This window comes from Schistocerca gregaria, chromosome X (assembly GCF_023897955.1).
Source record: "Schistocerca gregaria isolate iqSchGreg1 chromosome X, iqSchGreg1.2, whole genome shotgun sequence".
NCBI classification, from domain to species: Eukaryota; Metazoa; Arthropoda; class Insecta; order Orthoptera; family Acrididae; genus Schistocerca; species Schistocerca gregaria.
The window spans coordinates 84,168,043-84,193,629 of NC_064931.1; the positions used below are offsets into that span (position 1 = coordinate 84,168,043).

A 25,587-nucleotide genomic window follows, 5' to 3' on the forward strand; every position below is an offset into this window, starting at 1 on the left:
AGAAAAGGCCAGGGGAGATCTTGACAGGTTAAGAAGGGAGAAGGGTAAAGAGAGGTGGGGAGTGGCAACAGGCAACAGAAGGAACAGGCCTAGAACTTTGACAGCTTCATGGTGAGTGTGGGAAATAGGTTTGACCTGTTGCTTCAGTTAGAAGCTGGTGAGCCACTAAGAATTGCAGATGTACACAGGGCACAACAAACTTTCAGCAGCAAATTGAAAAGTAGGAATACAGGGAAATCAGTAAAGAGAAGGAAAGTGTTGTTGTTAGGTAGTTCCCATGGAAGAGGTGTTGGCCAACATTTGCAGGATGAACTAGAATCAGAATACCAGGTCACCAATTTTTTTAAACCTAATGCTGGTCTGGAACAGGTGACAGATGATTTAGGATCACTTTGCAAATATTTCACTATAGAAGACACTGTGGTTATAGTGGGTGGGCCAGGTATTGACAGAGATCCTGGGTAAAGTATAGAGTGTGACCTGGCAAATATTTCATCAGCATCAAAGCATACTGGTGTTAAGTTTCTATCTGTTCTTGGGAGTCATGACTGATCTCATTTGAACTATTCCGTTAGGAGAGCTAATTTGGAGGTGGAATGTCTGCTTATGTCTGGTGCAGGGTCACACATTGGTGTGGTTACAGTTGATTATCTCAACAGCTGGGATTATACTAGACATGGCCTTCATCTCAACTGGAACGGGAAGGGTAAACTGGCTGGGGAAATAGCAGGAAAGTTAAAGGGGGGAGGCAGTGTCATGACTGATAAAATACCAGTGGTTATAGGGTTCAGAAAAGACCCTGTTTTAGGGTAGGGAGAACAGAAAGAAACCAAGTTTAAGATAGGTTAGGATTGAAACAAACCTTCAGTTTGAGAAAGAAACAAAAAAAAAAACATAATTCAAGCTTGTTACATCACCATAAACAGCTGTTGGTTAACAATTTTCAACAATCAGTAGAAATTTCAAATCTACCCAATTTTAACTCAGTCAACATGAAATGTCAGCTGTTTTTATTACATCAAAATACTCGAGGGCTGAGAAATAAAATTAATGACTTAATTATCTTCATAGATTAACTGGAGTCCTCAAATCCAGCTCACATAATCTGCCTCTCTGAACGTCATGTGACCACTGGCATAGAACTTTTAAGTGTTACAGGATTTAGGTTAGCATCTCACTTTTGTAGAGCAGAAATGGAGAAAGGAGGAGTTGCTACATTCATCAGGAACTGTCATAAATTTAAGAATATAGACATTCATAAATTTTGCCTAGAACAGCATATGGAAACATGTGCAACAGAAGTATAATTTCATAAAAACTCTGTAAGTATATATCGAGCACCTGCAGGTAATTTCAATCTGTTCATAAACCACCTTGGAGCTGTACTGGCCCATTTAACAACAGAAAACAAAGAAATAGTGGTTGTTGGTGACTTAAATGTAGATTTCCTTAAAGACTCTCCCAATAAGAACTTATTTGAGTTAGTAAACTATCATTCAACTTAATTCCCACTGTAAAGTTCCCAACAAGGGTAGCCAATTGCTGACAAACAGCCATTGATAATACCTTTGTAGAAAAGTCCAATGAACAAAGTTATATTACAAAACTCAGACCATGACAGGCAGTTCCTTCTGTTAAATGTTAATACTGAACAGGATATCATGATAGATAAACTCCAGTGGAAGACTCTGCAGGAGAGACGCTCAGTAGCTCGGTACGGGCTTTTGTTAAAGTTTCGAGAACATACCCTCACCGAAGAGTCAAGCAGTATATTGCTCCCTCCTACGTATATCTCACGAAGAGACCATGAGGATAAAATTAGAGAGATAAGAGCCCACACAGAAGCATACCGACAATCCTTCTTTCCACGAACACTACGAGACTGGAATAGAAGCGAGAACCGATAGAGGTACTCAGGCTACCCTCCGCCACACACCGTCGGGTAACTTGCGGAATATGGATGTAGATATAAAATCTGTTAAATCTGAACTCAAGGGGATAATCAATAAGCCAAAAATTGTTTATTTTAGGACACTCCTCAGAGACATTCTCTGGAGTGATGTTTACGCACTCATGGCATAAATGAAAAATATAACACTTTTGCTAATAAAGTGCTTATCTTATTTGAATATTGTTCTCCCCCAAAACTAACCAAGGTCAGAGCAAAGTCTGCTTAGAAGCCACGGATTTTTCAAGGAATAGAGGTATCTTGTAAAACAAAAAGAAAACTGTATCTGTCAATCCGATACAGTTCTGATGTTGATGCAATAGTACATTGCAAGAAATACTGCAAAATGTTAAAGACTGTAATATGGACATCAAAGTAAATACATTACAAGGAAAAGATAGTCATATCAGATAATAAAATAAAGACAGTATGGAATATAGTGAAGGAGGAGACTGGTAGAACCAGACATGAAGAGGGGCAAATACCATTAAGAGTAAATGATACATTGGTGACAGATGTGTATAGTATCGCAGAACTTTTTACCAAACATTTTAAAACTACTACTGAAAAGATGACATTGTCAGATTCTGTAGATGCTGCTATGGAATACCTCAGACCAGACATTTCAAGTAACTTCCATATTATGAATTTGACCCTCATAACCCCAGCATAAATAATGTCCATCATAAAGTCTTTAAAATCAAGAACATCTAGTGGGTATGAAGAAATAACAACAAAATTAATTACAGAATGTCATTCTAAGTTAAGTAACATAGTAAGCTATCTGTGTAACCAGTTGTTTATCAGTGAAATATTTCCTGAGTGGTTGAAATATGCTGAAGTTAAGCCACTGTTTAAGAAGGGAGAGAAAGAAATAGCGTCAAATTTCCGCTAATTTCACTTTTGCCAGCATTCTCAAAAATTTTAGAAAAGGTAATGTACAAGTGGCCTTCTAACCATCTTACTACAAATAACATACTTTCAAAGTCGCAGTTCGGATTTCTAAGGGGTTCTGAGATTGAGAAGACTATCTACACCAGTGAAAATGCACTTCATTCATTAGACAAAAAATTGCAGGCAACTGGTATATTTTGAGATCTGTCAAAGGCATTTGGCTGAGTAAATCACAATATCCTTTTAAATAAATTAGAATATTATGGTGTAACTGGAAATGCTGCAAAATGCTTCGAATCTATATCTGTGGCTGGAAACAAAGGGTGTTATTAGGAAAGAGACATGTATGAAGGTATCAGGCAACACCCAACTGGGAACTAATTACATGTGGGGTCCCACAAGGTTCCATCTTAGGACCCTTACTTTTTCTTACACACACACACACACACACACACACACACACACACACACATATATATATATATATATATATATATATATATATATATATATATATACCTTTCAACACTAACATTACCAGATGCCAAGTTTGTTTTTGTTTGCCAATGATACAAACATTGGAATAAATAGCAAATCAAGTCTAGTCTTAGAAAGATTGGCTAATAAAATATTTGTGGACATTAATCACTGGCTCCTAGCCAATTCTTTGTCATTAAACTACATGCAGTTCAGAACATGTAAGGGGTGTCCAACGAGTATATGCCTAAGATTTGATGACAAGCAGATACAAGAAGTGGACAACGTTAAATTATTGGGATTACAGTTTGATAATAAATTCAACTGGGAGAAGTATATCACAGAACTACTGAAGCAGCTGAACAAATCTCTATTTGATACTGATGACCATAGATGTTAAGTCCCATAGTGCTCTATTTGCTATGCAAATTCTGTCAGATGTAGGGGATGTGAAAATGAAAACGCTGGCATACTATGCTTACTTTTACTCCATAATATCATATGGGATTAGTTTTTGGGGTAATTCAGCAATCCAAATTAAACTTTTACAGGCACAATACGGTGTAATAAGAGTGTGGTGTGAACTCAAGAACATCCTGCAGAGGCCTGTTTAGGAAACTAGGGATACTAACTACTGCTTCCAAATATATTAATTCCTTAATGAAATTTGTCATTAAAAATACATCACTTTTTCAAACCAGCAGCTCAGTTCATATAATCAGTACTGGAAATAAGAATAATCTTCACAAGGATTTAAAGTCACTCTTGTACAAATTGGTGTGCATTATTCAGAAACACACATTTTGAATAACTTACCAGCATCCATAAAGCTTAACAACCAATGAAATTCAGTTTAAGAGAAGCCTAAAGAATTTATTGGTGGCCAACTCCTTCTACTCCATTGATGAATTTCTCAGTAGAACCAACTGATATATATATATATATATATATATATATATATATATATATATATATATATATATATATAATGTACAATCTAACTCGTTCACCATTTCAGTGAAGTAATGTGTTCATTGTATATAAGTATTGCAGTAGTTCTATTATTTGATTATTACCATATATATACAAAACTTTTTAAAAACTTTAAATTCAGTGGAGTAATGCGATTTTAGTAAATGAATGTTGTAAAATGATTCTTCCAGATAGTATTCATGAAAAAAATAGATGAACATTGCACTTGGTACCTATGAAAGGTACAATAGCTTATTTGTTTTAGTTGTAGATATCTGTCGTATTGTTTTTCTGACATGTTCTACATCCTGGAGGATCTCATCACTATGGATCAGTTGGAATGAAAGTAAATCTAATCTAGTATTGCCAGAAGCAAAGAAAATCGGCACCACTTGAAATATATTCATTTGTCTCAAAGCACTGCCAAAGTTAAGTATTACGAAACGCTTGTGTTTACTAGCAAGTAACTTCTGTAAGCACTTTTTAAGGTGTTTGCATTAGAACAAAATCTTACTGAAGTTTACTTGTTCAAGTAACTGAGCCAGGTTTATTTCAGGAACATTCTGCAAGTACTTGTTACAGAAGTGCAGTTATTCTTAAAAATCAAAGCAGTCTTCACAGTTGTTGCATTATTACCAATGAATATGAATTGTGACGAAACATAAAAATAAAAAAATAAAAATATTAGAGAATTACATATAGATGATACCAAGAAACACTATTCAGTCAACTAAAATCAGAGCATTTCACTTAGATTATAAACTATGAGAATGGCATATGTAAATTTCGATCATCTCTTGTCTATTGTATAATCCAATATTCGATAACAGGAAACAAAAATGCGGCATGGTATCTCATCAACAAACTGTCTTTTAATTACTCTTCGATTTTTTCAAACAGTATTTATCACTTTTATCATAAATGTAACGCATTTATGTTTGCAGCAACATAAAAAATTCAGTTTGCCTTTGAAGACGTCTATAATTCCGTTTTGCTTTCCCTTCTGGTGAAAAAATTAATTGGTAAACTCATTTCGCACTTCCTTGACTGGTGGTGCGAATTATATTTTTAAGGATTCCAATTATACATTTGTTTCGGCCCATTTGTCTTTGTTCCATTCTCATTTTCGACACTGACATTTTCGCATCGGTACTGAACACAAGCAACTATTTTAAGTTTGAGAAAAACTTTCACAAAATGCCAAATTCGACAAGTACTTATGGCAAGATGAAAGAAACCAGAACGAACTTTCATCTTACAGCTGCGTGTGCGCTGATTTGAAACTTCCTAACATATAAAACTGTGTGCCAGATCGGGAGTCGAACTTGGGAACATGGTCTGCTACACAGTTTTAGAGTGTCAGGATGTATAATGCAAGAAACTGCTTTCACTAACTTGCTAATTTCTTGAAATTGACGAAACAAACAAATGTCGATGGGGGAAGGAGGGAGGATTGTTTGCAGATATGGTGGTTCCTATATTACACTTAATTCTGTGATCGTATAGATAATGCGCCATACCACAGCAGGATCTTCAACAGAAAGCCTAACAAATATGATTTGAGGATTACGATGTTAGAGAGTGGTTGCAAGACAGTCAAATACTGCAACGACTCAATGAGGAAGACAGAACTGTCTGAAAAAGAAAACAAACCAGCTGTGAAAGTGTACGTTGTGGATACAGTTGGAGAGAGCAGAGGCCATAAAATAGTCCGTTTACCGCCATACAACTGCGATCTATATCTGACAGAAATGGCATGGGCTAAAATAAACTACAATTTCAGGGAGAACAGTGTCACTGGCGTCATGTCGAAGGAAAGATTGCAGAATTTTTTTAGTGCTGTTTTCTTTCAGTTACTGCACAGGAGAGGCGAAGTTACTGCAGCAACTGGAGCAAGAGTATGAGACCCCAGGTGGAGTAATGAAATGGTCATCGATTAAGTTATTATCAATATCACGCCCTCAAGCCGTGATGCACGCCCTCAAACTGACGATAAATCAACACAAATGACAGTGATCTTTAGTGAACATCATTTTGACAGTTCTTACAGGCACAGTTAATAACACTTCGTAAATATTACTGCTGTTCTGTGTGTAGTAAATGAATGTGCAAACAAATTCGAAAAATCAGGTTTTGAATTTCGACTCATAGCGTCGAAGTTGTACAATCATCTACTTTCATTTTTCATTGTTTACGATAAATAAATAATATGTAAGTTGTACATAAGACTCTCGAGCCTGAATATGTCAACAAATTAGGTGATTTCTGACCCGACGGAAGTGTCACTTAAGCAAGCAATATTTCCGCGCATGCAGTCAACTCTGCCTTCCCTTAACCGCTCCTCACCCCTCGCGAATCAAAATATGGGTGCACGGCTGTTCCCGACAGCCACCACGCCAATTCGTCAACTTATTGTAGACAAATAGTACACACACACATTCCATTCTGGATTTTCCATTCTTTCAGTGAGAGACATGCATTTGTATCGTTCAGTGAGGTTGACTTAATTAAGTTCGTAGATAGTTAAAAGGACCCACGTCATCTTTATGTTGTAGTCAATAGGCTGTTTGATGAGCCTCAAGATTCACCTATTACCGAAAACTTCAAGGCATCAAAGTCATATAAAGATTATATCAGTATCAGAGACGCTGAAAATCCAATGTTTCGGGAAACTATCACTGCACTTCATCAAGACGTACAGCAGGCACTTCGTTGGAGAAAAAGCTGCATTAGATGCATTCAGAAAAAGAGGAAATGAAAATAAGGCAATGGACATATAATTTATATTTAGTAAATAGTTATTTTCGAGTTTATATTTCATAAAACCTTTGCTCAGATCGAAACTTACTTTTCATTGTCATAAACATATGCATGTTTTGTTAATTTTTTAGTTTATAACAAAGCCAAATTGTCACAATACTGTACGCGATAGAATAAAATGATGTTGGGCAATAACCAACGCACATATTCTGTTGCGAGACGCTTTTGTGTAGCCAAGTACACTACAACCTTTGCTTTGTGTCATTAACCTCAGATCTATCATCGATGTTTGGAGGGTGTGTTTGAGGTTAAAGTGTTGACAGTATAGAAGGTTGCAGACAGAAGAATTTAATACATAAGCCAAAACTACCCTGAGCACTGATGTCTAGTGTATTCGATATTAATGCTACAAGTGACAGACTTGTACCTGCCAGTACAATGGAAACAAAATTTGTTTTCACATATCCTTCCTGGACGATTAAGTTCGATTACAAGCTTGAAGTGCCAATTTATGTCCCATTTTCGGGGACTGCTGAAGAACTCGGCGAACGATTAATGGCATTCTTCAACTTGCCAAGTAATGCTGAGGAAGGTACACCAAATTTTCCACAGTCTAATTTTTATTTGTAACACTGACATAGCAGTTGGTTTAGCAGGTGCTTATATCCCTCCAGAACTGTTTCACAAAACTGTTACATGAACTTAAATGCTGTTGTAATGTTGTTATTTGTCGTATAGTCATCCAGGATCGAATCACCAAATGAGCCTCAGTGTTGTCATTTATTACCAGTGCTACAACATTTATCAGTTAGGACTGAGTGCATTGCGTCAGGTTTACTTTAATCTACAATAATAATAGAATGTAATGAACATAATAATATTTAGGGTGCAATATCAGTGCGTCTGGTTGTCATTGCTCTATCCTTACAAGAGAATTCACCCACAGAGAGTAATGCGTGTTGTTTAGACACCCAACATATTCGCATTGAACACATCCACTGGTAAGGGCTGAATGCACTTTGGTAGTGCACTAAACATTTTTATGGCGACCATTGGAGAACTAACTTGTGCGATGGTCAGTCACATCTTGGCCTGTCCAGACTGTCTGTATGCTGGGTGTTGTAATGGTGAATTTGAGGCAACTTGCTAGATGTTTTGTGATTTAGCTTCGTGTTAGTGAGGCTGTGGAACACATTAGTTGTAAAAAAATAATAGCTATTAATTTAGCAAAGGTGGTTTTACAACGATCCATTTTTTTTTCTTTTTTGTGCTAGATGTAATGCGTTCTTCCAGAGCAGTAGCACATTCTTGTATCCTGCAGAATGGTGCCATAGCAACAGTGCACTACTGAAGTGGCTGTGAAATAAGGTGTAGACTGTTAATAGGTACTTCCTGTAATAATGCTTTATCGAACTGAAGGTAGTGGAGTTTCGAAAGTTTGATGCACACATGTATAGTGTGTACTTCCCAAATGAATTTACTGTTGAGGATGAAACCTGAAAGTATAACAGCTCCAGTGTTACCCAGTGCTCCACTGTCACTAAAGCTACCTGTTACCCTCTGTGTATTTTCATATATTTCTATCATATTTGTATGGCCCATTCCTTCACTTCACTGAACAGAATATCTGCTTGTTGTACAGCTTGCACGTTGTTCATCTCATTAACAAACAATGTTGTGTCTGAAAACTGAGTAAACTAGGGAATAAAAAACAAGAGTTCGTAGTAAGGATCCTTGTGGCCAGTGGTGGTGTAACTTTTCTTCACATGAGATTGCTCCTTTTATTGGTGCAACTTGATGTCTGTTAGATGTGATTCAAGAGTTGCCAGGGGAGCTCCTCCAATTCCACAAGATTTTAATTTAGTAAGCAGAGCTTTGAGAGATACAATTAAGTGCCTTACTGAGACCAGTGTATCAGTGCTATAAACTATCTTCCTTAAAAAGCATGATTTATCTTTTTAATTGTGTCCCTGGCAACTCAACAGTTTTTTCCTGTGTTCGTCGACTGGGTCTTGCCTTATCAAGAGAGTGCTGCACATTATGAAAGTGGTCACTGTCTTCAAAATAAAGTGTTTCATTGTAGATTACATCACCTCAGCCAGCACTGGATTTATGGAGACAGGCCTGTAGCATGGTCTTTCACTTCCCCCTACTTCCCACCCCCCTCTCCCCTTGTTTTGTAAACGGGTACTGGGGATGCTAGGAAGTCTGGGAATCACCTGTAGGTAGGTAATTATTATCTCAGTTATCCTTTTTGGAACAGTGGTGGGCATAGCAAAAGTGTCTTCGCTCACTGATGATTTGTGCATTTTTCACAATGCAAAATGGAAAGAGAATATATCCAAACTGCATAGTGCACAGGTTTCTAGTTTCCAAAGAAATTTATGAATTTGTTACTAGTTCATGTAGTTCTCCTACTTTCCTTTGCACAATCTATAAAATACTGATTAAATTCATGTAAACTACAGGTATTTGAGCAAGAGATGAGTTTCTTCCTGTGTTCGTTGAATAGGTCTGATACTGTCTTGCAAGGATACTATCTTGTAGGGATTGTGAGCTTATTCACTTACTCTAATATTGTTTTCCTTCTGTGTTCTACTTCCATTCTGTAGATCCTTTAGGCAGATAACTGCAGTGAAGTTTATTTGTATAGTCAGTACTGGATTAACTGAAGTGTCCAGTACGGTGTTGCCAAGACTCAACTAAGCGGTCACCTACCAACCTAACCTAACCTAGAGTTGAGGCTACGCTAGAGATCAGAGTGCCATACAACCTGCAATCCAAAAGCTAATATATATGCAAAATGAATATTCTCAATGTTTTGTTCTCTTTCTGTATTGTGCACATATGACTTAGTATGCCACATCATCCTTATGTTCTGGGGCAAAGCTGGGCATCCAGTATTTGTAGGTTCAGTTGAACCCCCCCCCCCCCCCCCCCCTTTCAAATATCTGTAGCTGCCTTTACCTGGTCATTCAGTATATGAAAAATACATGTTTGCCAGGCTAAATGTGTACCATAACTGTTGCTTGACAGTTGTTTGCACCTCATTTGATTTATGAATAGGATTTTTCTTATGTTTCATTTACATCATTTCAGTGGCGACAACTCACCAACTTTTTCTTTAGGACTCTGGGACATTCAGATAAAGGCATCATTTTTTTGCCATTTCTTCAAATTTTTTTATTCAGTAGAAAATAGTGCAATTTTTAAAGCATGTAATCTTTTGTTTATGATTATCCAACTACTGAACACACAAGTTATATGCTGGGATATTAGAATAATAATTTTTCCCTCTGAATGTAATTATTCAGAAAATTAATTTTGTTCACTTACAACCTACTGAGCTCCTGATTATGACTTGTGAACTTAAGATACCTTAAAAAGTGTAGATGAAAGCATCCAATTCCAACCGGTTGCTGTGACATGTGACATAATGGTGGTGGTGTGAGTGATGTCACTAGAGTGCAGAGTTTTTGAGTTTGTTGTGTTTGTAGGTGTTGTGTTGTGTTTGTAGGTGTTGTGTTGTGTTTGTAGGTGTTGTGTTGTGTTTGTAGGTGTTGTGTTGTGTTTGACAGTGCTGTCTGGTGGTGGATGTGGACATGCTGAGTTTAACGTGTGGTGTTGGGTTCATTTGAGTTTTGGTTGTCATCATGCTAATGTGGTTTTGTGTTTAGGTAGTGGTGTGGTAACATGGGTTGTGGAAGTGTTTTTAAAGAGTTATTAAGGGTTTTGGTTAGGTCTGATTAGATGTTTGTTGGTGGAAAGAAGTCTAATATTTTTATTTTATTTTATTGCTTATTTGTTGGATATGGATATGACAGTGAACTTCACAAATGTATCATTATGTTCTGAGATGGGTGGTATGACCGCCAATGTTCCATGCTTGTTCCGTTTGTGTCATTTTATTTTTTGAGTGGGATATTATAGCTGGTAAGTAATTTTTGTTTTGGTTTTCTTCTATAGTAATTGTGATGATTTTGTGGTAGGTTGGTTGTGTTTTAATTGATGTTGTGAATTTTGGATATTTGGGTTTTTGAGCTGTTGGGGTTTTTGGTTCCACTTTTTGGAGTGTGTGTTGACTTTTTGGTATTGATAGCTGTGGTTGAGCTATATAGGTCAAGGGAAATGTCTGATTCCTGTGGTTTTGTTGGAATTTTTTAAAAATATTATTTGTTTTAGAATGATGCAGTGATTATTATTATTATTATTATTATTATTATATATTTGTCTCGTTTTCACTGTAAACCCCCAATTTTCCGTGATTGCACCATTAGTTTCACTTTATTTTTGGAGTGAGGCATTATTGTCATTTTTGTTTGTGTTTGTTGGCATGTGTAGTGACATCATTGTCACCATATTGTCTACTTTGGAACTAGCTGTTTCCACGATATTGATGTCATCATGGGTCATAGTACGAGGTGGAATCATATATATATATATTAGTCTTATGGCAATGTGATAGAAGTTCAGAGCTATAATCAGCACCAACAAAAAACTATTGTAGTGGCATATTCTCTCCTTCCTGTGTCATGTGAACTAGGTCACTCGGCCAATTAAATAAAATTGAATGGGATATTTGAGACATTACTCTAGACTTTGTGTACAAAATGTTGGTGCAACTGAAAATAAGTGCCAGAAAAAAATCTGAGTTCCTTTGATTTTTTAATCAGACATCTATGATGCCACATCATCATTCTTGGGTAAATACATACTTTTCCAACATTGGTGTCATGTCTAATAAGTGCACTTTAAAAAAAGAAACAAATAAAGAAAAATCCAAAGAAGACTTGTTTTAATAACTCTACATCATAAAAGCTTCCACCAGTCAAATAAGTGATTTTAGATTTGACAACTTATAAATCATTAATGTAGCATGTGTGGTTGTTTGGTTGGCCTTTTTGTGAAAAAGTTCGTGTTAGACGTGATACATAAGTGAAAAGTGTGTATTATTATTATTATTATTATTATTATTATTATGTTCAATATCTGGTGTAAACACAGTGTTTCATTTTTTTGTAATGACCATGAAAGTGCTCTGTGATGTAATATTTGCTAACAACCACAGTCCCTTATTGATATCTTAATGTCTTACTGAGGGTAGACTGTTTACAGGAATTGATTAGATTTTTAATAGAACTATTCCATTGTTTTATGGACTTTTAAGTTTGGTCATATGTCACATGAAACTAATTCAGAGCTTTCCTCTCTAATGACATATAACTGAAGAAAGGATTATGTATAAAGAAACAAATAAGAAACAGAAAATCAGATCTCTCTCCATGTGTTTGAGTGCATAACTGGGCTATAAGAATGACATGTAAGAAAGGAATCTGTTAAGAGAGAAATCTCATAGGGAAAGCTTGTCACTTTGTGTGAAGTGCAGTCCACATTTATGGTGCAGCAATAATTACATATTGGTGCACCCAATGTTACAACTGAGCAGTAATTTTAGAGAAATCCTATCTTTTTTTGTATAAAAATAGTCTGTTGAAATACTGCATGTTGAAACCTATATACAAAAAAAATTATTCACTGTTGAGTTATCTCATCAACAGAGCCTGTTAGTTCAACATGCACCAAATGCCCTGCTCAGTCATAATTTATTCATTGTGCCTTTTTTGTCAAAAGAGTGGAGAGTGTGACTGAGTTTAGTTGATTCTAGCTTGGTGGCATCTCTTTTAACTACTTATTCTTCTACAGGCATGATCACTGGGTTAAATAGAGGAACTGTCCTTGGAAGCTATTTTGCATGTTGTATCATTTAACTAACATATCTTTACCTTGTACACACGGGCACAAGTGTATAACAGTTGACCTTCATAGGTAGTGTGGGAAGTCATTTCTGTTGTGCATTGATTTGTTGTTGTTGTGGATTCTTGATAGTCTGAAGCATGCTGAAGGAAATTGGATCAGATTATCTGCCCAGATTGAACATGCCCTGTGGATTAATGGTGAGGTTCAGTGTGCCAGCCAGCCTGTATTCCATCCCAGGGTAATGGGATGGTGAAAGGAAGGGCATCCGGCCACCCCATAACAAATAACCATGCAAAATTCATTCCTAACAATGTCAACCCTGCACTGATGCGGAGCAAAGGCGGAAGAGGAAGAAGAAGAAGATGTCCTCTTGTTAGACCTGCCAGCAAACAGCTATTTTTAAGTTCTTTAAATTGGAAAAAAATCTGGAAACTAAAGTGTTGAGAAATGACAATTAGTGTACTAGCTTTTCTGCCCTGTGTTAAATCCAAAATTACCTTGGGATGTTTGAAATATAGTGAACTGTTTTGAAAGTCATTTCCTGCTCCTTGAAAGTATGAAATGGTATATCGCCAAATGAGTCAATCATATATTGGCGACTGGCCATTGAATAGTATGTTGTAGAATAATATTAGTCTGAGATGAACAAATTTTATGGGTGCACCTCAGTGAAAAGTGGCTGTCAATAGGAAAATTGTGTACAGTCCACTTCTCGAGTCAAGCTGTGGTTCCCCACCACTGTATCTTTAGAATGACAGGAAGGTTCCTTAATGAGATGAAAGCAATCAGTTTGTTTCTTATTACAGGTTTCCAAGCTAAGTATACATTCTGTGTTGAATGACTTTAATGGGATGTTTAATGTTACCTGTCATGTGTATTGGCTGCCCCCTTGCAGACAATTAAAAAAAAACAATTGTCAGAAATGGATGCTTAATGGAGCGAACTGGACATTACTGTTGCTTGGCTGTATGTGCACACTGAGCCAGTGTTCAAATTTGGCTGAATCATCTTGCTAATGAAATAGGGCAATAAAGAATTATTGTGTTATAGTTTTTGCAGTGCTGTAACCATTAAGGGATGTTACAGACTGGTAGCAGGCTCAGGAAGACCTCTGGAAAATTATGTTGGTTAATTGAGTTCTCTGGAAGCACACCAGAGGAGATAGCCCAAAACATGACATGTTCTTTGTGTAACACATCACACACTGTGAACTCAGTTCCAGATTTACAGCCTTGTGAAGGAGAAGAGGAGAGCAGATTACACCCACCATATTTCTTTCTGTTCAATTATAACGTGATTGTCGTCTCCTTGGTTCAGGTTAATAATAATCTTGTCAGGTAGTATTGACAGCTGCACCTCTTAACTTTCTGTGTTGATCCATCATGGTCAGTGACTGCAGTTAGAGAAAATGGAGAGATTGTAAGGTTACAGGCATTCAAAATTAAGTAATGCAAAAAGATCTGTCATCTGTATATGGCCAGTTTGACTGATAACAAATTTACAGAACAAATCATTGCATTGGTAGATGTGAAACCTTTATGTAATGTATGTTAAGAGCTAGGCATTCAACACTTAGTTAGAAAGGTTTCTAGCAATTGATGACTAGTGCCCTTTAACGGCATTACTCTGTCAGCTCTAATCTCTGGGCTAGCAGACTGAAAATGCCTCATCAACTTTCAAACTGTTTTGCACTTACTGTGACATGTGTAACTTATATCACTGTTGCTATCCTTGATTAAAATAAATATAAAATATTTTCTCTGAATAACTGCACAGTTCCTCAAACATGTAGATCTTCTTACAGCCATTTTCTTTGTAAGTTGTCAGCCAGCCAGCTCAGCAATATGTTGCGTAATGATTTTGTCTTACTTGTGTGCAACTGCTTTAGTGGCAGCAATAGTTGTAGTAGTAGTAGTAATTTCGGCAAACTTTGTCTGGCTATTGTACATTATTGTTATTCCAGATATTTGTGATTTCAGCCATCCTTTACTATTTGCTTATGACTGTGAAAAGTTAAATCATTTTTCTTATCAAGATCTGAATTAGAAACTGGGCTGTATATTACTGATTGATTGTTTACTTCTCCATTATTGTTGTTACCCTGTTCACTTTGTATGTTCAATTATTGTTTCCGATCCTCTACTCAAAACGATGTTTTTGTGTTTTTTTTCCCCATAAATGTCACATTATTAAATGAAAAGTAGTGTATTACAAATGGTTCCATGGTTTCTGTTTAAATGGAAGACCTGGTTGCTACTCAAGTGATGTGGTACACTTTGACAATACAAAATGTTATGCATGTGGTATTACTTTGTGAGCAGTAGAGTAGAACTTCTGATTTGTGAGTGTCATCTTTGCAAGTGTTTGCTGGTTATAGGCCTACTCTGTGATGTCATAATTTGAAGGTGCTAAAATTTTGTTTTTGTTTTTTGCAAAGTACTGAACTGGTCATAGTGTTTTGAGTGTTTAAACAATGGAAAGTCCAGACTGGAAAATCAGAAATATACCACATAGAGTAGGTGCTGAGTTGCAGAGAGGCACAATGAAAAGAATGCTAGAAATATTTCAGCTTATGGAGAAAGTACTCCCTGAAGTAGAAAACACACACAACCTGTCTCTGGATTTTTTTTTTTCCTTCTGCAGGTGGACTTTGTCTGAAAGCTTAAATATTTCTTTTATTTTTCTCATCATGGCTGTTTGCGACTCAGCTTGTCTTCTACATGAGGAGTAGCAATCTATCCTTTCCATATTCAAACAATGGAAACTCCAGGTAGGAATGTCAACATATGTAGTAAAAGGCACATTGTTTCTTACTGTAAAGAAGACAAGTCAGAAAAACACACACACACACACACACACACACACACACACACACACACGACTACAAACTCCAGCATCTTGGGCTGGAACTCAACTATCATGTGGGATGCCAGCAGCAGTCTCGTGATGGTGGGGAAGGGGAAGGGATAGTAGTGTAAGAGTGGGGAGTGAAAGACCAACACTGTCTGATGGAGTGTGTAGGGACTAGACTGCCAACAGGCATAATATCAGAAAGTTGTGGAGCAGGGTAGTGAGGAAAAAAGGAGAGGAGTGGGGAAAGATGGACAGATGCATTGGCAGAGGGCAAATAAACAGGGTGGGAGATGAGAGTGGGGAGGAGGTGGTAGGACAGAGGGGGGTGGAAACTGTTGGGTGGAGAGTGTGGGGACAGTATGTTACCATTACGGGAGCAGAGAGTGTGTTTAAAGATAATTCCCATCTGTGCAGTTCAAAATCTTGTGGTGGAGGGAAGACTCCAGATGGCTCAGGTAGTGAAGTAGCCATTGAAATAATTTGTGTTCAACTGCATGTGCTGCCACTCGGAGATGCTGGAGTTGGTAGTCATGTACATGAGGTGGGCTTGTGTGTGTGTGTGTGTGTGTGTGTGTGTGTGTGTGTGTGTGTGTGTGTGTGTGGGCGCGCGCGCTACTGAGGAGGCTGTGGCCAAAGCCTTTTTGTAAGTGTCTTTTAATTGTGCCTGTCTTCAGCTTGATGTGTCTTCTTTACGGTAAGTAGCAATCTCATTTCCCTACATTGTTGATATCCTTTCCATATTGTTGTTTAAAGTGTACCATATATCCCTAAAGCACTGGCTCAGACAGTGGTGGTGATACATTTTAGGATGCCGCACCTCATTTTCTAACTTAATTAGGTAATATCTGTATGATATTTCAGTAAGTAAATTTGTGGTACAGTTTGATATTGTAAAGGGCTAAATTTGTCAAATAATCTTTTCTTCTGAATATGATAATTGTAATGTTTCAGATCTGACTGCAGCCCTCAAAATGTTTCTGGAAGAGAAAACACAGATGTTTTTTGATAAAATGGGAGATAAAGTTGTTACAGTGGCGAAAGAAGGTGACACAGATGTTGAAGATGTAATTAAGACATGGGAGAAGTCTTTCAAAACAGTTAGTATTTAATTTTTTCAAGTGCCTTATAATTACAATACATCATCTGTAACATTTAGTACATAAAAATTCGCAGTCTCGTATATCACTTTTAGGAGACTGTGGAATATTCAGAGCCTGAAGGAGCAACAGATGAAGAACTGTTTTCTGCTGTCTATCACAAATTAGTTCATTCTCCAGCATTGGAGCCGATTTTGCAAGTAGAACATTCCTATGCACTTGCTGTTCATGAACTTACTCTTCAGAGGGAAGAACAAGTTGAAGGTCTAACAACAATGTATGTCTATTTTAATGTAAAACAAGATGTGGATTTAATTTTTTTACATTTATGAGATAACTATTGAGAGTATATGTAGGTCGTACAGAAAATAGAAACAATGTATGTATGAATTGTTTGTATATACTACGTATTGCTTTATCTGTCTGTTTAGTTTTGCAATAGGTGTAAAAGAATGATTAATTTTTGTCTGACTTGTGTATTTATTTGCAACATTGGTTAGTGATTTTAGAACTTTAATTTTCTGTGAATGATGTCCTGTGTGTCTGAAGTGTGTGATGGGTAATAACTCAGGAGTCATATGAGCTGGGGCTGTTTAAGTATAAATGTTTATTTTTGGTCATTGGGTATAAGGACGAAGTAATGAGATAGTGGACCTCACTGATGCTAACATTGTAATCAACTTTCTCCAGTATGTACAAGTATGTCATGTAGCAAAAAAAATAAAAAGAAAAATTTGGTGGTATTATGAATAACGGTTCGTGAAGATGTGATTCTTACTAGAAAAATCTGGGCTTCTACAATCAGATCTATTACTTTCCATTGTCAGAAAACTAAAGAAAGGCGAAAGGGTGAAAAACAAATTGCATTGAAATGTAAAAGACAGAGCAGTTAATGTTCAAATTAACAAATTCTAAGCTGTCTGTGGCGCAGTTAGCAGAAAATGGAGCCATAAAATACGTAGATATACGACAGTGATATTCTATCAAGTGAATGTGGCTGCTGGCCTTATCCTGTGAAAATGAGAACTGGCTTGACTCAAAAATCAAACAACTGTTCTTGAGGAGGAGGAGGAAGGGCTGCTCAAGAAGACACAGGATTAGCAACAAGATAATTTATGCAAACACAACTCGCACACGTGACCACTGTTGTCTCTGGACACCAAGGAGGTGGCCAGAGACTGTGTGTGTGAAGCATAATGTGGAGCAGTGTGGTCTTTGCCGTGGCAGGGTGTTGCCCATAAGTGAACCTCTGATGAGAAAGTAGCATCAGGGTGGACACTCTGCAATGACAGTTCAAGCTCTCATATAATATTGACCATACAAATATGGCAGTCTCTTCAGAAAGAAATGCAGATGCTTACTATCTCATGGCATTCCACTCTTTGGCCATGCAGTGGCCTGAGAGGTATCAAAGAGGTAATTAGGGTAGACAATTTACCCTGTTCTTGGTATGCTACAACACAGCCTCTGTTTTGCATCAAAAATATTGTGGATAAACATGGAATAGTTTCTGCATTAGATAAATGAGAAACAGATCGCTGTTGATCAAAAATGGACGTACAAGGTGTGTTCAAAAGGTATCAGTAATTTTTAATTTCTTGGGTTGTATTATGTGATTTGCATGATTTTTCATTGTTGTGTTGGTAAACATGTCGGAAATGTATCTGTACACTGGTAGCCTTATGTTTAGTCTGTCATCAGTTGTCAAGAAGGTTACGCATGGTTGCTTATGCATGGTAATTTTTTTTTTTTTTTTTTTTTTTTTTTTTTTTTTTTTTTTTTGGAATGGACCAGAGAATTTGCATTACATTTTGCTATAACAATGGAATAAAATGTAATGAAATTTCAGAAATGTTAAATATTGGTTATGGTGAGTCTGCTATTAGTAAAACAAAGGTTTATTAGTGGTATAAGCATTTTCAAAATGGCCATGGAGAAGTTGGAGACAACAAATGTTCTGCATGCCCCAGCACATCAACAGCTGATGAAAATGTGGAAAAAAGAAAGATATGATTATGAATGAACACCGAACAACAATCAGAGAAGTTGTTGTTGATGTTGGCATATCATTTGATGCAGACCATGAAATCTACTTGGATGCTTTGGCGAGACAGCAAAATTTGTGCCAAAGGTGTTGAATTTGAGCAAAAATGGTGGTGAATGAAAGCTGCATCAACTGATGGCTATCTACTCCATTATCCTTCACAGCATTACAAAAGAGACAATTTTCGAAATCCACCTCACTAATGTTTAAAATAGTAACACTTACTGTGGAAATCAGGCTTATACTGAGAAGGCATGTGAAGGTGTCCACATTGCCATGTAGTGCCTCTAAACATTGCATTAAAAGTTGTGGCAGACTATGTGCACCTGCTCATTACAGTAATGATATGTAATATCTACCTCCATACATACAGACACATATATCATCACAAGCTGGTGAACCTAATGGAACAACTGCCTCCACCCTCCTTCCTACTGGGGGACCTAAATTGCCACAGCCAGTAAGGGCCAAATGCTAGAGCAATTAATTAATTTCTTGAGCTGAAAGACTGCATACTTTTCAGTGGGGCTCCAGTGAACTTTAGTATGGCCCACAGAATGTACTCTGCCATAGATATTACTGTCTGCAGCCTGAACATCTCCTCTTTGATCTGGTAGAACATCCATGGTGACCTCTGTGACAGCAACCACTTCCCTGACACACTCTCTTTTCAAAACTATCGATCAGTTGAATACATACCATTCACCCAAAAAAGACAACTGACAAGTTTTCATGTCGGAAGCAACTTTTGAACCCAGAGAACAGAAGGGAACGTAAAAAGTCATACTAGATGTGATGCTGTTGACAGGATAATAATGCTGTGAAAGCATTTTTCCCTCCCCAGAACCTCTCCCCCCCCACCCCCTCCCCGCCTTTCAGGAATTCTGTGACATGGTGGTCTAAACAAATAACTGCAGCTGTCAGAGAACATAGCTTGCTTACAGCATTTTCAAAAATCATCAGAAAGTACTCAAGAGTTAGTCCATGTTCTGTACTGAGTGCATGCAGGATATATACTAAATAGTTGGTAGCCATATCTCAATCCCTCTAATACCACACAACAAAAACCCTTCTGGTTTAGAGCAGCTGTGTCATCTACGTACAAGGAATTAACCAGTGCTACCATTGAAAAGTTTTAGTCTCTAACACCCAAGACTTCTTAGTTGACACTGAAAACACCATATGTAGCAAGGTGCCATGGTGATTAGTACATTCCCCATGCTTTCATAATTCAAGCTCCATCAACAGTGACATTCCTGTCAACAGGGTATTAAACTGTAATCTTCCTTCCTTCTTCCTGGAACCACCATAACATTCATCTGGACACCATGCCACTTGGGTATACCAGAAAATGAACTTGCTGGCAGATTAGCCAAAGAAGCAACCACAGGAGAAGAACTTAAATGTGGATTGCTGAGCATGGACCTGAGGCACCAAATTTTGGAAACCTGTGATATGGAATGGCAGGATGTCAGAACCCCCATTATACTGAGAGTAATGACGATGATTGCTAAGGCACAGCTTACATCTCACCAGGCCTCTCAGAAATGTCGTGCTCTGCTGACTACATATCGGCCATATCAGACTCTAAAGAGTTTCTCGTATGACAAGAGATCCACTCCAGTGCAGCTGTGGCAGCCCTTAACAGTAGCTCATATATTCACTGAGTGTGCTGCTGTAGCTAATCTAAGAAAAACTATAAACCTAAATACTTTCCTATTCCTGATACTTGAAGATGTGGGGTAGCCTCTAAACAAGACTGTATTTCATGAATGAAAATGTATGTTAGCACAAAATTCAGTGCACTTCAGAGTCTATCATTTGTGGTGGTGTTGGTGGTGGACATGGACAGAGTGCATATTACTGTCATATGCCCCGAGAGTTCTCAAAGTGTGTTGCACCCTCACATCATCATATACTAAAACCTTTTCAAATTTTGTCTTTTAACTGTTTAAGCTAATATCCCCTCTAGACTCTGAAAGTCTCCATTTTCTTGTATCTATTTTTCTTCCATAACATATATTAAACACGTTTTAATTAACTGTTTATGCAACACAGTGAAGTTTTTTTAGCTGTAGGTATATTAAACATCTTCACTGGGTAGCAGTAGTCCCTTTCTCTTTCAAGTAATCTAAAAATATCAGTAAGCAAATGTTTGTGGTTTCATTATTATTATTATTATTATTATTATTATTGATATATAAACATTCAATGATTAGTTGATAATACTTTCATAGAAAGGGTTAATGAAGTAAATTATATTGCAAATCCAGTAGACAGTGCCCTCTCAGATCATGACATGCATGTCCTTTATGTTAATATTGAACAGGATATAAAATATTCTAAATCAAAGTTCAAGACAGTCATCAGTAAGACAAAAATTGATTGATTCTTTTATGAAACTGCTCAGTCATGAACTGGAGAGGTGTATATAGAGCTCATGGCATAAATGAAAAATACAACACTTTTATTAAGAAATAGCTGAGAAACACGACATTGGCTGGATATTAATTTATAGCTTTGCCTGAGATTTCATATGTGTGGAATTTATTTTTGCTTCTAAACCTCCTTTGTATACAATGTTTAAAGTAATATGATTGGAGACATGAACAAAGAGATTGTTTGCTTCACTGACAGGGTAGAGAGCCATGTATAGCTGGCCTTGCAAAAAGCAACCGATACTAAGGTGCACACCCACAACATGCAGTGTCTGGCCTTGTGCTTTGTTTAAGGTCATGGCATAATATAAGCTCACCTTGAATTGTACACTTCTAAAGCGTAATCCTACATTGTTAGGAATAAGTGAGATTCGGGGAATGGAAACTAACTCGCCTGCTTCAGTACCAATCAAAATTTCTACTTTTATGATGTCACATTGGGGGGAAGTAACTTTAAGCCCTTGTGAGTAAAGGGTTCTGAGCGGCGAGATAATGCATGGTGCTCTCAAGCAGAGTTACTTTACACTTCGCTTTCAGGAGGTGTTTCCAAAGCAAGAGCAAGTTAAATCCTGATGTTCTCGAGCTGCAGCAAGTCTTGCCTAATGATCTTCAATGATTTCTTGAGACTGCATAGTCCTCAGGCTTTTAGCTGTTCTTGTGTGTTCATAAATACTCTTCCATTTTCTAGGCATTTTTATTCTTAAATAAAATGAAATCAAAATGTAATGAATGGGTGCACAAATCACAAAGCAAAACCAATAATTTTTTTTCTTAGCCAAGAATACAAATAAAATCTGTCAGAGAAGCAAAGCAGTTTTGTTAAGTTTTTAATATACAAAGCAAAATCTGTATATATTAGCCAAGTAAATTTGCTTTTAGTTTGTATTCATAAAGGTAAGATTGCAGTGTTTAATGGACACAAACTTCCAAAAATTCATCTGTTAATGAATTAAAAAAATTAACAGCACCATTTATTGATTCTTTGGTGTAATACAAAATGAACAGTGTTGTCTAGTGGTCCTTTGGTATACTACACCTTGATGATTAAACATCTGAACTACTAATCTGAGCAGACAGTTTTAGATAAATATTTAAATCATATCTTTTTTTCTGTGACAAGATTTTTATCAAATAAAGCCTATATGCTGCGGCAAGCTGTGCTCAAGTTACTTACTAAATACCGCTTATTAGTATTGGAGATTAGTGAGCTCATACGGAGAGACAGACATGTCAATTACAGTTTTGTTACTAGTATAGATGTCTTTATATTGTTTGAAAAATATTTTTGCCCAAAAGTAACAGAAATTATACCAAAGTCCCTAAAGAAGTCATGGATTACTCCAGGGATGAAGGTATTCTGTAAGACAATAAGGAAACTCTGTCATTTAAAAATATCTGACATTAATGCAGTAGCTCATTTCAAGACAGACTGCAAAATATTAAATAGTGATAGCACAGACATCAAAACAAATGAGTTATGGGGAAAATGAGAATCACGTCAGATAACAAAATAAAGACAATATAGATATAGTGAAGGATAAGACTGGCAAAACCAGGGATGATGAACAGGTAGTGCTAAGAGTAAATGACACATTGGTAACGTGTGTATTGGTGCAAAACTTTTTAACAAGTGTTTCATAACTATTATTGAAAAGATGAGGTTGTCAGGTTCAGTAGATGTTGCCATGGAATATCAGACCAGTCATTACAAATAACTTCTGTAATATTCATATTACTACAGCAGTAGAAGTAGTGTTCATGAAGATGTCTGTAAAATCAAAAAACTGTAGTGGTTGTGATAAAATACCAACAAAGAGATTGTGCTTCTAAGGTCAGTAACATATCTGTGTAACTAGTCATGTATAAGTAGAACAGTTCCTGAGTGGTTGAAATATGCTGAAGTTAATCTTTTGTTTAAGAAAGGAGATAAAGAAATACTGTCAATTTTCCATCTGATTTCACTTTTGCCATAAAATTTTTTAGGAAAAAGTAATATACAGTCAGCTTCTTAACTACCTGGAACAAATAATAAATTGACAAAGTCACCGTTCCCATTTCTAAAGGGTTCTGATATTGAGGAGGCAAGTATGTACTTAATTAGTTAGACAATAAATTACAGGCTACTGGTATATTTCGTAATCAGTAAAGGATATTTGACTTTGCAAATCAGTTTAAGTAAATTAGAATATTCTGGTGTAACAGTAAATGCTGCAACATCTCTTACAGGAAACAGTGGGTGTCTATAGGAAAGAGATGCATACTAAGCTATAATTGATCGTCCAACATCTAGGGATTAAGTACATGTGGTGCTCCACAAGGTTCCATCTTAGGATTCTTAACATTCTCTTATGTATGTCAGTGACCTTCCATCAGTAACATTACCAGATGTGAAGTTTGTTTTGTTTGCAGATGAGACAAACATTATAATAAACAGCAAATGAATTCTAGCCATAGAAATGTCAGTTAATGAAATTTTCATGAACATTAGTAAATTTTTCCTAGCCAGTTATTTGTCACTAAACTTTGGAAAAAACGCACTATATGCTATTTAGGACTTGTAAGAGGTTTCCTGCCATTGTATGCCTACAGTATAAGGAGATAGAAATTGATAGTGTTTACTGCATGGGATTACAGTTTGATAATAAATTCAGTTACAACGAGGATACCGCAGAGCTATTGAAGCATCTAAACAAATATCAGTTTTTTATGCTAATGTTGTCAGACATGGATAGCAGAAAAACAGAAAGAAAAGCATACTTTGCTTGCTTTAATTTCGTAATGCCATGTGGGATTATTTTGTTGTGTTAACTCATCAAGCCAAGCTAAAATCTTCAAAGTTCAAAAATGTGTAATAAAAATTGCTTTTGGTGTGCAATTAGTAATGTACTGCAGAGGCCTTTTTGGGGAACTACTTCACAATACATTTTTCCCTTAGTGAAATTTTTCATTAAAAATATATATCGCTTTTTCAAATGAACATGTCAGTTCATAGCATCAATGCTAGAAATAACAACAATCTTCACAAATTATATATCAATGGATTGTGTCTGTTCTTTCGGGCATATCCAAAAGACCAGACACCATGCATTCATGTATAACTGATTGACTTAGAAGGACAATGGATCCACTTTCTTCAGTGCAGACACCCACGTTCATCCCAACTCCTGTGGGAATCTCAGCGTAGCGAACTTGGAGGAAATGGATGCTCGGTGGGAATGTGGGTCAGCCATGATTGTGCCAAGATAGTCCACTCAGTTGTGATAACACTGTGTTCCAATGGTGCAGTGGTTAATGCATCCGTCTAATAAACAAATCCTGGGTTCAAATCCCAGTCCATTACACATTTTCATTCATTGCTGTTGATTCCGCATAATGTTCCAATGAAACTGACCTCAGTAATCCCCTTCCCTCCTTCCCCCTTCTCCTTTCCTCCCTTTCCCCCCTTTTCAGTTTAATATGATCTTCACAAAGTTTTGAAATCACCTACTTTGATCCAGAAAGGTGGCCATTATTCAAGAACACACATTTTGAATAACTTTTCAGTAGCCATATAAAGTTTAACTGTTAATGAAGTTCATTATAAGAGGAGCCAAAAGAATTAATTGGTGGTCAGTTCCTTCAACTTCATTGATGAATTTCTTAGTGTAGCTGACAGATGTGTGTAAGTTAATAACGTTATCAAATAATGCAAGTAGTACGTACACTCTGACTTCTGCATAAATTCAGTGCAGTAATGTGATCATTGTAAGTAATTATTGCAGAAATGATGTATCTATTTGGTGATGCATAGCTCCAACAGCCTAAAAATTGTCGTATGCACCTCTTTGTACTGAACACGTATATACATTGTGAACGGTTTGCTATTATTTTTTAATTGAATCTGTAGAAGGTACATTAGCATGGCTGTTGTCCCTTGTAAATATTTCTTGTGTAGGCTTGTATTCTTACGTAATAAATCCTGGAGGATCTCCTAACTATGGATTGTTGGAATTAAAAATATACAGGGTGTTTCAAAAATGACCGATATATTTGAAACGGCAATAAAAACTAAACGAGCAGCGATAGAAATACACCGTTTGTTGCAATATGCTTGGGACAACAGTACATTTTCAGGCAGACAAACTTTCGAAATTACAGTAGTTAAAATTGTCAACAACAGATGGCGCTGCGGTCTGGGAAACTCTATAGTACGATATTTTCCACATATCCACCATGCGTAGCAATAATATGGCATAGTCTCTGAATGAAATTACCCGAAACCTTTGACAACGTGTCTGGCGGAATGGCTTCACATGCAGATGAGATGTACTGCTTCAGCTGTTCAATTGTTTCTGGATTCTGGCGGTA

The 25,587-nt window shown here is 36.8% G+C and overlaps 1 protein-coding gene across 2 annotated transcripts in view; it reads left to right on the forward strand.

Annotated features, from left to right (window-relative positions):
• Window positions 1-6,811: 6,811 nt before the first annotated feature.
• Window positions 6,812-25,587, forward strand: part of LOC126298768 (protein C12orf4) — a 129,427-nt gene continuing 110,651 nt past the window's right edge. Inside the window, exons 1-3 of one of the 2 annotated variants that reach the window (XM_049990221.1) lie at window positions 6,812-7,056; window positions 16,613-16,758; window positions 16,854-17,035. In XM_049990221.1, coding sequence (XP_049846178.1) covers window positions 16,633-16,758; window positions 16,854-17,035 — 308 coding nt within the window. In that variant the 5' untranslated portion in view covers window positions 6,812-7,056; window positions 16,613-16,632. Of the gene's footprint in view, window positions 7,057-7,314; window positions 7,644-16,612; window positions 16,759-16,853; window positions 17,036-25,587 lie in introns of those variants that run through there. The other variant, XM_049990220.1, reaches the window with a different exon arrangement.